Here is a 15412-nt window from a genome sequence, read left to right on the forward strand (position 1 = left end):
AGTTAGTGCTACCCCCCTTTACCCCAATACTATCAAATAGGTTATTGATGTTCCTGTACCAACCTATCTTCTTGAATGTATCTAGGGTGAAACTTCATTCGAGAGCTGAGGCGTATGGGGACAGTTCGGGGTCAAAACCAATCTCTGCCAGAAGAGGAGCAGACAGAGTTTTGCTAAATCTTTTTAAGATTTGACCCCCATGTCCAGTTTGAGTGGGAGAAGTGGGGTGCTTGAGGGTAGAGATACTAAGTTCCTAAGGAACTTATGCTCTGTCACTATAAGATCATCCACTTTCTCAAAGCCCCACAGCTCGGCTCTGTACAGGGCACAGCTTACTGCCTTGCATTTGTAGATCTCTAGGGCTGGTTGTAAAGGGTTTGTTGTGCGAGCAAGAGTGTCCTTCCTCAGGGCTCCAACTATCTGCTGAAACTTTAGGTTAGCCTTGGTTAGATGTTGCTTCCAAGACATATCTTCTGCCAGTTTAACACCCAAATTTTGAACGCTACTCACCCTCTCTGGGGGAATGTTACTTAGAGTATGACATCCTTTGAAAGATTATGGGGTTTAGCATTGATCATTTATTTCTAGCCCTTTTTCATCGCAAAAAGCCTTAAATTGGTTTAATAATGTTTGATGCCCCCCTAGGTGTTTTCGAGACAAGGAGCTTATCATCATCAAAAAGAAGTGCACCAATCTTCTCTTTCACTAATAATGGGGCATCCGCTGGGGTTCTGGCTAGAAAGTCAACAACTTGGTTGATATAAAGGGGAAAAAGCATAGAGGCCAGAACACAGCCTTGACGGACCCCCCTGTTGGTATTAATGGGATCAGTGACTTGGCCCTGGTCACCCCATCACTCCCTGTCATGGTTGTCTGCATGAAGATGAAGAACTAATGACAACATTTCCAGGGGCATCCAGTCAAAGCTTATTTTGGGGCACTAGGTCAAATGCTGACTTCAAGTCTATTAAATCTACAGGTAGACTCCCTTTACCCAATACCACCACCTTCCAGTAAAGGAGGATGAATCTAAAAACTTTTAGGAGAGACAATATATTATTCTCAGCCATCAAATCCTGGATCCTCACCAGAAGGTACAGCAAAATACCTTCTGAATACAGTCTATAAGGCTGATAGGCCTATAGTTGTTAGGGTTATTCCTATCGCCTCTTTTGAAGATGAGAATGGAATTACTTCAGCTCCCTTCCATGAGTCTGGGATTGAGGCACCCCCTGAGATAGCATTGGAAAGTGCCTATATAAAGGTCGACCAATTGTTTTTGTCATGGAAAAATACGTCTCTTGGGATTCGGTTTGGTCCAGGAACAGGTAAAATGGCCTCAATTGAGGTCACAATTTCCTCCTTAGGAAAGAAAACCCTTGTTGTGTTTAAAGATAAATTTAGAGGGGGCGTCCCTTCACTAAAGAAAGTGGTAGTGGTATAAAGAGCACCAAAGTGCTGTTGCCAAGCACCCGTTGCAATATCATTGGCTAACAGGTGTTGGTTTTCCGAATACCCCCTCCAAACAAGAGCCCAAAATTTCCTACGGTCTTTCTGGGAATAAGCCTCACCAATTTGCCTTCACTTTCTCCTTGTCCCAGTTCCTCTTGGCCTTGACTATAGACAATTTTTATGACCTCCTTAATTCTCGCTTTGGGGCATGTTTTTAATTTTAATAGCGTTAGCAAGTTGGTGCCTTAAAATCTGCATTCACTTGAGAACCATGGGTTCTTCATGTTTATTTCACTATTCGAGACAATCAATAAAGTGTGTAGCTATCTGTTCAAAATACTTTACATGCAGCACACTAAAACCTTCCTCATTTCTCATGTCATCTGCATAAGACTGAATCTTATCCAACCGGGCAATTCATTACTGCTTGATTATAATAAATGTTGTTTCATCCCCCAGGAACATAGGCCATTTAAGGCGGCATTTATCATTTGTGAGTAGTACTTCCTTTTTAATAATATTACTCCTAGGGGCACTAGCTTGTTCATCCCAGGGTGATACTAGTCCCAGGCTTAATGGATTATGGTTGCTATTGCTGTTTTTGGTTACAGTCACATCAACTAAAGTAGGCCACAGCCTAAGATCCTCTAAGATATAGTCAATAAGACTAGCATCATTTGGACCAATGAAAGTCAATTCTCCTTCTCTGTCTGAATCTGTTCTCCTTTCAGTGGCTCTTAATCTATGTTCTAAGGCCAATGCATTTAGTTGAAAGGCTGGTTGTGACCATTTCTTAAGAGGCAGATCAAGCAATCGGACAAGCCATCATTTGTCCTCCTCGTTTACATCATGGATGTCGTCCTTGTCTAGGGGTTCGAAGGTCACATTAAAGTCACCACCTACAATAAGGGTATATGGAAGCTGGCTTATGTCCATAAGCTCAACTAGGGTTTGTATAATGAAAGATTTACCACCCCTCTGATGCCTCTAACATAAATGTTTTAGATGTCTACAGTGTAACCTTATTGGCCTTTCAATCGAACCACTTAGATATCTGGGCTGTTCGTAGGTAGCTCTTCAGTTCTAAAGCTTAGAGCAATGCTTATCCAAATCAGCATTTCACCCGATGGATGACCCTTTTTTGAGGCAATTGCGGGCAAGTGGAATGCCACATAGCCTGGCATAAACTTTTGTGTTAGACTCCAGTTTTCTTGAAGAATATATATATCATGGGAATTGGTGAGCTTTACCCAGTGGGGAAATCACAGTTTACTTCTAATTCCGGCCACATTCCATGAGATCAATTTAAGTGAGTAATGGCCTGTGGACAATGAGAATTTAGAGTGAAGAAGGATGTTCTGACCCCTGTGCTGTTGAGGAGATGTTGGACTAAGGATGGTTTTTGCAACAAAATGGATATGAACATCGTCTCCTAAGTTAGGCTGTGTGGAGAGCTTTGAGCCAGCCCTATATGTCATTGGTGAGGTTGGTGAGGATGACCTTGCATACAGCAGGTTAGAAATATCCCTGGGGATGTTATTTACCAGCTGTCTCTTAAATTGAATATTTGACTTTGCTGTAGGACACGTCCTTACTTCTAGTGCGATTAAGTTATGCACTAGGCCCTCATCAGCTACGGTTAGTTCCATTGTGTCTACTGGGCTGTTAGCTAAGACACACCTCCTTCATCGTAAAATTTCTTCCCTAATCATGGATCTGCACCCTCTTATGTGCCTAATCCAGTGAACGGATTTGATTTTATGGAGTCCACGTTCTCATATGTTGTAGCATAATTACATTTAGGAACATCAATCAAGTAGATTTTATGTTGCTTAAAGGTGAATAGTTTTGATGGTTCTGCTTGAAATGCCGATCTCAGCTGACGTTTTAATGTCTCTCTCCCCACTTCTTCTCTAGAAAGAGGTGGAAAGTGTGTAAGTGTCGCTTCATGTGCTATTAGACCTAGCTTAACACCCACAACATATTCTGCCCTTGATACTGTTCTGCTACTGTGGCCTGTTCCAGTAGCCATTACAGAGGGAAGGTCATGAAGCCCTACATATGGAAGCTGCTTCTCGCTGTCAGCTACCCTTGTGCGCTAAATCTAATATGGAGCTAGAAGCCTCCTGATGAACTGGTGCTACAACACCAGGCAGGAGGATAGATTCTTTCATAGCATCACCCCTACCATCTTGATCGCCTAAAGTGTTTGTAGTTTCGGACAGATCTAACAGGGTAAACATCTATTGCTACATGGGAACTCGGCAGTGCCAGTGAGCATAGGAAAGTCGCTAACGATATTTAGCGAGTTATTAGAGGCCATGGCTAGGGCTTCCAGAGGCTGGTTACCAGTAAATGCTTTCCTAAACACTGGGTATACGCCCAAATTTAGGAGGGATTCCATATGCTAGTATGCTTTTGATTTAGACGCAGTATCAACACTAGGTTGGTCTAGGAGTCCCTCGGTCAACAAATCGTCAAGCGTTAAACATGCAACTCCCCTTGCAGGACACAGAGCTTTTTTTCAATTTCTTAGATGCTTAATGTGCTCCATCTGCCCCTTCCCCCCTACCACTTTCCTTTTCCCCATGCTGCCCACAACAGCCCTTTAATGTGTTAAACGGGAAGCTACAGAGAGAGGGGAGGAACCCCCAGGCCAAGGGGCCCGCTCAGAAGAGAAAAAAGAATAATTCCTTATAGTATTTCAGTGTGCACAGTATTTTGAGGTGCAGTTCGAATTCAAAGTCTTGAGGGGTGGCCCAGCCCAGCCTCTACTGGGCTATGAAGGGCACTGATAGGCCCGCCCTTGGCTCGGGCTTTGCCTGGGTGTAGCCTGCACCATACCCAGGTCGCAGGGGGAGAGGCAGCACTTTATGCGCATTGGTCACGCCTTCCCCCGTTGCGTCAGCTGTAGAGATAGTTGCACCCTGGCACAGGAAGTCCCACCAGGATGTGCAGGGTGCAAGAAAACAAAGTTGGTGGCCCTTAGTGGCAGGAAAGTGTGACGCAGGGGGAGAGGCAGCACTTTATACGCGTTGGTGACGCCTTCCCCATGGTGTATCAAGGGGGTGTGCAGTTCCTAGTGAGAGGGGCGGGAAAAGGGAGGTCTATCTTCGTGATGCGCTCACACACCCTAAAGGATGTCATGCTTTATCATTGGGCTAAGCTCCTCGTCAGGCCGGCGCTGCAAAGTCTGACAGACTCCCGTAAACGGGGCTCTTTGGCAGAGATGTTTTGAAGAAGCTGTACCGTGCGTGCGGGTCTGAGGGCTGAGTAGTGCACTGGAAGATGGGTTAAAATAAGTCTAGAGCTGTCCTACTCACATATGTTTTATTACTGTGGTAGTTCAGGCTTAATTACAAATTGTGGGTGCCCCAAATGGATGTAATGTTCCTACAGGGCTGTCATGGTGTGGTGGGTCACCATGTTTCGTGCCTACTTTGCCCCTAACGGGTAAGATGGAACTTCATCAGGACCACGAAAAGCTAAAAGTGAGGGGTGCACTACCGCTGGTCTGGTTCTCATAATTTAGTCTGATGACCAGTCGCCAGTGTGGGCTAAGTCTGCCTATTATGATAGCTAGGCAATAAAACCAACATTTGTAGGTTACTAAGTACTCACCGGTGTTCACGGAATGTGCATGAACGTGATCAAAATTCTTTTACCAAGCTTGAATTGTATGCTAAAACTACAATCATACACGTATGCTGGGTAGTACACACACTTGCACTATGCTGGTGTATGTGCCACAGTGGGTATATATGTAGCTATTTTTCATGCCCAAGCAGCGACGTACATGCTGATGTGAGGTACAAGGTGCCAAATGTAGCAGTGTGCATTGGTGGCAAGCTGAACATTCTGACAAAGGACACACGCAAAGTTGAGACTGATCGTTGGTGACCAGGGCAAAAGCAAGTGCATAAAACTGAGCAATGCGCACACTTAGATTAAAAAACGGCGGATGCCGATGCTTAAATAATCAATGCCCTGATATTGTGTGTGCAGCCATAGCAGCGGAATATAACTCACCCGTAGTATTGGAGTCTACAGGTGACGGGGGTGGCAGAGCATGCCGTTGCTCTGTGGCTGTGAAAAGAGTAAGTACTGAAAAAACACACAATGTACACGTATAGACCCAAAATAATTGATGAAGAATAAAGAATAAATCAAATTACCGGATCATTCATGGTTTAAAGCGATTTGAATGGGATCACTCCACTCATCTGGAGAATAAGCTATGCACTGAGGCAACGTCGACCCTAGGGGGACGCCTTTTTAATACTCATGAAAAGTAGTCAGCAGGGTTTGGGTGTTTCCCTGGTCAGTGCAAAATAATGTTGTCATATTTTTGCAGTCGCAAATCCCACCTCTCAATGCGAGGGCACATCTTGGCTTTGTGATTGCCAAAGATGGTAAGCAATGCTTGATGATATGTGACAAGAGTAAAATGCTTTCCATATAGAAACGTGAAAATGTTCTGAAGCGCACACCACAGCTAGACTTTCTTTTTAAGGTTGTGAATAGGCATTATCAATTTGTGACAAACGTCTACTAGCATACGCCACAATATGCCTTCATGCATTGGGATGTCCATTCTTTTGGGCAAGAATTGCTCCCAACCCTACTGGCTTCCATCAACAACAACCTCTGTATGTAGCTTTGGATCAAAGTAGGCCATTTCACTGGTGGTCTCAATTGCATGGTTGATTTTCTTGAATCTTTGTTCATATTCATGTCTTCATATGTTTAAATCTTGCACTTAGAGATTACTGCCAATCTCCCCCACTTACGTGAACATATCACAAAATTAATCTTTTTATGTTTAGTGCCAAAGTTATGGAAACATGCTATGGTAATTTCTATTAGGAAAAATCTTTCTCTGGGTCCCTCTGTCTTAGAGAATCTCAGACCTATATCCCTGCGGAATTTCTGGGTGAAAATACATGAGAAACATGGTAACAGCTGCTTAACAGCTTACATTGAATCAAAAGAGATATTACATCCCTCTCAATCAGGTTTCAGGGTGAAATACTCCACTGAGTCAGCTCTCCTTCTGTCGGAGGAAGTTCTAAGAAAGAACGCTGATAAAGGCCAGACCTCTGCCCATATATTGCTTGACATAAGCCCTGCCTATGATAACGTATACCACAAGATCTTCACTCGTAGACTCCTGGAATGTGGGATATGCAGAAAAGCGCTTAAATCCTTTCTTCAGGAGCAAATCTTTCCAGTTGCCCAAAAGTCATGTGTGTCAGGAAACTTTACCTCACCTAGAGAAGTCCCATAGGGCTCAATTCTGAGCCCCTACATTATTTAAGGTTTATATGAGACCCCTTGCAGCTATCACGAATAAATGTAACCTTCAGGTGGTGTTGTATGCCGACGACACCCAATGTGTAGTGAACCTCTCGAAGCCTAACACCATCTCAGCAGAGTATTTTAAATCCTGCCTGGCCGAAGTCGCCACGTGGATGAGGAATAGCTGTTTAAAACTGAATGCAAACAAAACTGAACTCCTGTTAGTAAGACCTCTTCGATCTGGACATCCGCCAGGTGGCCAGCAAGCCTTGGGCGAACCTCCGGAACCCAAACAGAAATTGAAGAACTTACAAGTCTGGTTCGATTCAAAACTCTCCTTTAAGGACCAAATTAGTAAGATTGCGGGGAAGTGTTTTGGCACTCTTAAAACCCTAAGGAAAATCTTAGATCTAATTCCTATCAAATCTTGGGAAAGCTATTGTACATGCTCTTATTACCTCCCAACTGGACCATGAAAAAATTGTATATCTCAGAACTAAAAAGGGGAGTATCAAGTCACTGCAGCGAGTTCAAAACGCTGCTGCAAGCTTGTAATAAGTATCCCTAAAAATTCTTCGGCATCAGGTGCTCTCAATCAGTTACACTTGTTCCCTGTGCAAAAGAATAATATTTAAAGCCTTGAGTTTTTGCCGTTGGATACTCAACAAGCAAGGCCCTAGTTATTTGCATCCTACGATGCAAGTGTACATCCAGGTCGCAATCTAACATAATCTGAAGCCATGCTTGCTAGAGTTCCTAAGATCCAGAAAGCCAGAATGGAAGCTTGTGCCTTGTACTTTTTGGCTGAGAGGAATGTTGAACCATCTTCCTTATGTCCTTATAGCGTCTCCTTCGGAGAAAGATTTCAGAAGCAAACTGAAAATGCAGCTTTTCCGCAATCCTCTCTAAACCCTATCAGTTGTGCATTTTCTGTGTTCGCTCCTCATCTAAATGTAGGTTCCAGCATGTGGAAACACCATTGTGGTACAACTAGGCGCTCTGAAAATTGCAATATTATTATTATTATAGCTTTGAAATGAAGCATTTCCTTTTTTAAGTCTCTTGAAGGGGCCCTTGCTGTCTCAAAATTATGGATGTATCAGGAAAAGTAGCTGGCCAGGAGTGTAACATTGTAACATCTTGTGGGGGACGGGTGGCTGACAAAGCCTGTACTTTAATCAGATCGGGAGTCATTCCCCCATCAGGGAAACTATGTCCAAAGAATTTGAGTTTTGTTTTGTGGAGCTCATACTCCTCTGCATTCAAAGTGAGACCTAAATCAGCAATTAAATGACACACTTGTCTAAGAGCTTTATCATGTTCCTTTTGTGTGGCCCAAAGACCAATATATCATCACTTTAATTGAAAGCATGCATGAAAGGCTGTATTAAGCGGCAAAACATATCTGAGTGTGCCCGAATAAAGCAAAACAAAACAAAAAAAAAGAAGAATTACTCCGAGGATGTAGCTTCTAGAGTTACGGGGGAGTTCTGTCCAGCCTCCCCACCCAGCCCGCGAAAAGTTTGCGCACCTGCACAAGCCACGCTCCTCCAGGAGCGTGGCTTTGCAGCTCGTGGGGGTGTTGGCCTCCTGGCTCTTCCTGCAGTCATCGGTTCCCGGTCTCCTCGCCTTCCTCCTGTTTCTCGGGTCTCGCATCTCCAAAAAGCACCACCTTCTCGCCTTCCACCACATCTTCCTCCTTGGAGTTAGGCTGCTCCCCTTTTCGGGATTCCCTGTGAGTTAAGGACGCATAGGAGGTGACATCACGGGGCGGAGTCACATCCTTCGGGTTTCCCCATTCGAAGAAGCTCTCCTCGCGTGAGTCCTCGAGGCAGGACAGCTTCTGGTTACTGAAGTACACGAGTCCTGTTGGGGAGAAATAACAGTTGCAGAGGGAGGGTTTACGATCCACCAGTCCTTCATGTCTGTGATTTTCGTCTGAGGTAAGCCCGCCACGTCACACCCGTTCCTAATCCATGAAACAACAATGGAAACTGACACACTATTTTGTGATGAGCATTTATGTTTTAATTTAAACAGGCACTTGATGAAGTACCTTGAAGTATGTGAATTGGTACTTGTACTCTCGTCTTTTGTGCTTCATGGTTGTTAAAAATGAATCTTGACTTTTGAATGGTGTTGATGCAGCACATGTATACACTTTAGTCTTCGACGGAGTGAGGCGGGGCACTGGAGACAGTTCATGGTACTTCTCCTCAGGGATGATGTATATCAATGCATCACTGTCTATGACAAAAGGCATGAAACAACTATTCATCTTTTGTGAGATTTTAGGACATTGTCTAAATGAATTTCGTGACTTCACTTGCCGATTTTCACTCAACTTGCATTCTTTCTTGCATGCAGCCTATACAAAATGTGCATGTTTCTCTTTAGTTGACATCGACATTGCGCATCCATCTTTTTCACTGTCGCTTGACGTTGGTGTTGAAGAACCTTTGGATGAAGAGTTAGACAACAATCTACTTAGTTTAGTTTCCATGTGCATCAATTGATGTGGCTGCTTGGCCTTGTAGGCGTGAGTAGAAAGTCTCTCTGGAACTTTCAGGCATCCATTTTTTCTCGATGAGACTCACTTTGTTTCACTTCGCTTTGCAAGCCATTACAAAATGGTTCTCTTTCCCGCAGTCCTCACATACTTGTCCACTGGGGGACATTTGGATTCAAGTTGGAATGAAAAACCACACCTGAAACAAGGTGTCTTTTTCTTTGGAGACATCACTTTGTACTCCTCAATCTTGTGTCTCTGCTTACTTTTCACACTCAAGGCTGATTCACTCTGTTCTCCTGTAGTCTCCATGTCAGCAGCTTGTCATTCTGCATTCTCCTTGGCTCTTGCAGCCATGAGTACTCACTCCATATTTTGTTTTCTCTAAGCATTCATCATTTGAATGAGTCATAAAGGCAACCATATAAGACACTGAGACGTAAAGCATCTTCATCTTTGACTTAATTGAACTTACAATGATTGATGAGCGTATCAAGTCTTTCAACAAACTCATCGATTGTTTCACCAGCTCTCTGGCTTTCTTCGTTGAAAATGTATCTTTTGTATTCGACATTCATGAACTTAATATTTAGTACCTCTTTGATGGTATAAGACTTCATCAGCATGCGGTGTGTTCTTTATTTCTTCCTTTAATCCTTCAAATGCAAGATTTGCGAGATATTTGATGATCTTTTTCTTATCTGCTTCTTCCAGTGCATCAATAAAATCATTAAAGGTTTCGATCCAGGCAGTCCATCTGTTGCCAATATTTCACTTTTTGGGAGTATCAAAGGGAAGAGGTGGTTTCAGGAAAGCAGCAGTGTTATAACCAGTTTTGGAACTTTTTGACATTGAGAGTATGTGCTGTTCCGACAGCGCTGGATGGGCACCTAATTCTGTTTCTTCCGGAAGTACTGTCTCAGTACTTGAACGTGGGTCACCTGGCCCACTCACCAGATGCACAGTGCCTTCTTCCTCTTTTACAGTAAGTACTTGTTTTTTCACTTGCATGTGTTCGTCACCATTTTCAATCTTCTGCATTGTACCTGGTTTCCACTGGCTTTAGCATTTCTCTGACCTGGTTGTCGCTGCTTTTAGCTTTCCTCTGTACCTCTTTCATGGCCTCACCAGCAGGTTCCTGGCTGATAATACATACATTTCTCCGTAAGGCCTTCATCTTCTTTGAATGCTTTGCACTGGGTGGAGTGGCTCTTTGACTCCACATAAGCCAAACGTCGATCTTAACTTTGGGTGAGGTGCTTGTGGCATGCACAACAAGTAGTTTTCTAGACCACCACAAACTCTATGGGAGAGTACTGCTGGTTCATCGGGTTACGTATCTCGGACCTCATTGCCAGTTGTATTGTCTTTCCCAACATGTGAATGAACGTGAAACACACGGAGCTTGGTATTACACCTCTTTATTCCTCAAAGTGTAATAGTTAACTGAATGTTCTACATTATAAATTCTATCAACCACACCCAAGCACTTACATCACTGTTCTACGGAGCCCGTCAGTAACCAAAAGGCTGCCGTCATCTAAAACTCACAGGACACTACAGGACTCGACCTCTTACCCCTTCACCTGGATGCCCTTAGAATATTGGTAAAGGCAGTCTGATTTAAGTCTGTCGGTAGTAGCAGCCAAGATGCTAGGGTGGTAGCGCCAGGGTCCCCTGACATGGGTGTCCAATGGGGTTATGATAATCACTGTTATGATGGGCAGGTATGAACTGTGGATTGTGAAATTGGGCTGTACATGCAACAACAGAAAAACCTGTCACACAAAAAGTAAAATAACAGCAAACGAATGCTGAGAAATACCATATGTCTATTTGACAGTATATGCAATCAATATATACTAGTATTAAGGCAGAGACTTCTTTGATTTGTAAAGCTACAAATGGCTTTAGTTTAGCATTCTCTCACCTCAAGTGCACATCACCCTCAGGCTGTGGCTCAGTAGAGTTCAGTTCTCAGTTGCTGAGCCACACGAAAGATGGAGAGGAAGAGATTCTGGTAGTAGTTAAATTGCTATAAGTGTACTGTGTGTGATCCTGCAATACCATGTTGTAGCATGATACATAGTGTTAACTTAATTTAGTAATTAACGATTTTTTGATCCTTAGGCAGACTGGAGTTGGTTTCACCAACATGATGATGAGATTGGGGGCTGTGGTGGCCCCCATGGCCCTGATGGTCAAGGACTTTGTCTCGTTCCTGCCTACGGTTATTTTCGGAGTGGTCCCAATGCTCTTTGGACTTTCTGTCTTCATTTTGCCAGAGACACTAAATGTCACTCTGCCAGACTCAATTGACCAGGTAGAGAGAAGGTGAGTGTGATTTGGAAACTCTTTGGTGATAGAAACAGAGATTTTTGTGTGTTTGCATGTTTGTAAGCCTTTTATAAAGTCTGCATCAGAAGCTAACGAGAGAAGGGAGATGGAAAACCGTCTCTGAGAGATTACGTAGTCCTCAGAACATGGGGGGGGGGGGGGGGCTGAGCCCTATATATCCTTGGTAAAAGAACATTTTGGCAAGGTCACTTCTCACTAAATTTCGTGCAGGTTCCATTGGAAGTAACCTTAGAGCAGTACTATCCTAACCTACTGATCTGCCCTTTAGTTGAAACCTCAATTCAGATGCTGGTCCACATCACCGCTTTTTGTTAAAAATGTTGAGCCTTTTAGATGTAGATATTTATGACCTGTTCTTTAAACATTTCGTTTTTAAGGATATAAACCTGCGCTTTATTTCCTTGGTATGTTATCTGATTCAGCTGCGTGCCATTCTATAGAGGCCATCTATATTTCTTATGATTTTTGCAATTGAGCGTGTCTCTCATGGTGAATTTTTTATATTTAATACTATGATGGGTTTAAAATTGTTTTATATATGTTAGGGGCCTGGGGGACAAAATAAAAAGGGGCTTGGTACTGCAGGCCATCAAGAGACAAAGCCCGGACTTAGTCCTTTTACAGGAAACCCACCTTGCAGGAGCCACTTGCAAAGCACTTAATAGACGTGGCTACTCCATGGCGATACATGCTGAGTTCACTACTGGCTCCAGGGGGACGGGAATATTGATAAAGAAATCATCTCCCTTTATTATAACACATCGAGTGGCGGATGATCAGGGTCGCTTTGCTGCACTACATGGCCAGTGGGAAGGCAGATCCCTCAACATAGTATCGGTATATATACCCCCGGCACTCCACTCCGTGGCACTACCTGCCCTAGGCAACCTCCTTCTTAACCTTCCTGATGGGGATACGATTATAGGGGGAGACTTTAACGCGATCATGAATCCACTGGTAGACACCCTCCCTACTAGGGCCCACTCACGTGGCACGTCGGCACTCTCGGACTTTGTGGAGGCCCTGGGCATAATAGACGTCTGGCGGCATCTACATACCGGGGACACTCAGTACACCTACTACTCTGCCGTACATAACAGCCTATCACGTATAGACTACTTTCTGGCCCTGGGGTTGGGACTGGGAATGGTGGACAAAGTGGACATTCTACCCAGGGGCATTTCTGATCATTCCCCCATAGCTCTATCGCTTACCACCAGAGAAAGGAAATGTGCTAGGCTCTACCCAATCTACCCGAATTTCTTGAAAGTCCCGAAGATTCGGAAAAAGCTTAAGCTAGCGACAACGCAGTATTTTGCTGAAAATACGGGTACAGTGACGTCACCGTCAGTACTGTGGGAAGCGTATAAAACAGTCCTCCGGGGGGCGGCCATATCAGCAATAACGGGGCATAAACGGGACTCCCGAAAGGAACTCACGGAACTGGAACTAGCACTCCACACGGCCAACACTGCACACATGACAGACCCCTCCCCGGCCGCAACGCACACACTCATGATAAGACAACAGCAGTACCAGGCCCACCTTAAGACGACTGAGAAGGGTTACATCGCAAGTACTAAATATAGAATATATGATGTAGGTGACAAAGCGGGTAAAATGCTGGCGTGGTTAGATAAGAGAGAGAATGGAACGAAAGGCATTCAGGAACTACACACGGAGGAAGGGCAGACACTGACGCACCCCGAAGACATAGTCTGTGCTTTGGCTCAGCATTATCGAACCATATATACCCCAGACCATATAGTCACAAAGCAAATGGCAGCAGCAACACTGACGAGCATTGCAGTCCCCAGCATTACACAGGAAGACATGCTAGCCCTGGAGGTGGACCCAACGGAAGAAGAAATTCAGCTGGCGATCCAGGCATTACAGTCTGGTAAGGCCCTGGGTCCAAATGGGATACCCGTGGAATGGTACAAGTCCATGGCACCGGAACTCAGTGGCCCACTGTTGGACATGTATCTAGAAAGCAGGGACAAAGCGGAACTGCCATTAGACCAATGCACGGCCACGATTGTGGCAATACCTAAGCCGGGGAAACCCCCGACTGACAGTGCCTCATATCGCCCGATATCATTGCTTAATATCGAAGCCAAGATATTGGCTAAACTTTTGGCCACCCGTTTACAGCCGCACCTAAGTACTCTGATCCACCCTGACCAGTCAGGCTTTATGCCTCACAGAAGCACAGCGCTGAATCTCCGGAGAGTGCATGGAGTGCTGGCCCGTGCACACCTCCTCTCGGAAAGGGCCGTGATCCTCTCCCTCAACGCTAAAATGGCGTTCGACCTAGTGGAATGGGAGTATCTCTTCACGGTGTTGGAACGTATGGGATTTGGGCCGAAGTATATAGCATGGATAAGACTGCTCTATACCAAGCCAGTCGCACAAGTAGTAGCTAATGGCCACATATCACCGAGGTTCCACTTAGGCAGGGGTACTAGACAGGGTTGCCCCTTGTCACCCTTGCTTTTTGCGTTGGTGCTAGAGCCCCTGGCGGTCCAACTCAGGGCTACACCCCTGTTTACAGGCATTAAATGGGAAGGGGGATGGGAGGACAAAGTCTCGCTATACGCCGACGACATGCTCGTCTACATGACGGCACCAGACGAAGGCATCCCAGCCCTGCTAGAACTCTGTAACGCACACGGACACTCGTCAGGCTACACCCTGAATTGGTCAAAATCAGTCGTGTACACACTGAAAGGCCCGACACCGAGACTGCGGGATGACTGTCCCCTGACCATGTCTACAACCTCCTTTAAATACCTGGGTATTATCATAACGAGGGAAGAAACGGACTTCTTCGCCAGTAACTTAAAGCCACCTATAGACCGCCTGCGGGCGGACGTCAAGCATTGGGCGGCCCTGCCCCTGACTCTCTTGGGAAGGGCGGCGCTGTACAAAATGATGACACTTCCGAGGCTCCTCTATGTCTTGGAAAACACACCACATCTGGTGCCGCCACGATATTTCAAGCAGATCGTGGCGCTAGTCACTACATTACTCTGGGGTACGGGCCCACCACGTATAGCGTACGACAAACTGGTTAAAAGCTGGTACGAGGGAGGGATAGCGCTCCCCAACATTCAGCTGTATTACTGGGCGGCCCAGCTTAAAGTAATAAACTCCTGGATCCACACCCCGAGAGAGGACCCGGCCTATCGGGCGGATTGGTCACAACTTGGGACGGACTGCATGCTCTCAGTGCTTTATAACAAACAGCAACTTAAAAGTCTAATCGGTCCGACCAGACACACGGCGACCCTATGGCACATGGCGCAGGCTCACCTGGGATGGGCAGGAAAGATCACTAGAATGACACCATTATGGGACACGAAATCTTTAGGAAATCTCAGGAGATGTAAGAGTTTTGAATGATGGGACTCCATAGGCATCTCAACGGTGGGGGACCTTTGGGACAGGGACACAGTAATACCATTTCCACAACTACAGCAGCAATATAACCTCGGACCCACAGAAACGTTCCGTTATGTCCAAATTAGACATGCACTACTGCGTGCGATTCCCGTAGACACTACTCTGCCAGATTCCTCCCCGTTAGAGGATAGGCTACTCACAGACTTCATGATCCAAAGCGCAACCTCGCTCACATACAAAAAACTGATCAATAATTTGAAAGACCCCACACTGAAACTCAAGGAAAGGTGGGAGGAGGAAATAGGCGAGGCGGATGAATTTGAGTGGAATGAGGCGCTGGCCTCCCCAAGAGAGGTCGGAATCTCGAGCAGGTTCAGACTGGTACAACTT

General features: G+C 45.1%; 1 protein-coding gene across 2 annotated transcripts in view; it reads left to right on the top strand.

The window, feature by feature from the left end:
• Positions 1–15412, top strand: part of LOC147671991 (solute carrier family 22 member 6-A-like) — a 427981-nt gene that overhangs the window by 285742 nt on the left and 126827 nt on the right. For both annotated transcript variants that reach the window (XM_086948072.1, XM_086948071.1), the window contains one exon: positions 11390–11593. In XM_086948072.1, coding sequence (XP_086804198.1) covers positions 11390–11593 — 204 coding nt within the window. The remainder of the gene's footprint in view (positions 1–11389; positions 11594–15412) is intronic.

This window comes from Lissotriton vulgaris, unplaced genomic scaffold (genome assembly GCF_964263255.1).
Source record: "Lissotriton vulgaris unplaced genomic scaffold, aLisVul1.2 SCAFFOLD_1473, whole genome shotgun sequence".
Classification (NCBI taxonomy): Eukaryota; Metazoa; Chordata; class Amphibia; order Caudata; family Salamandridae; genus Lissotriton; species Lissotriton vulgaris.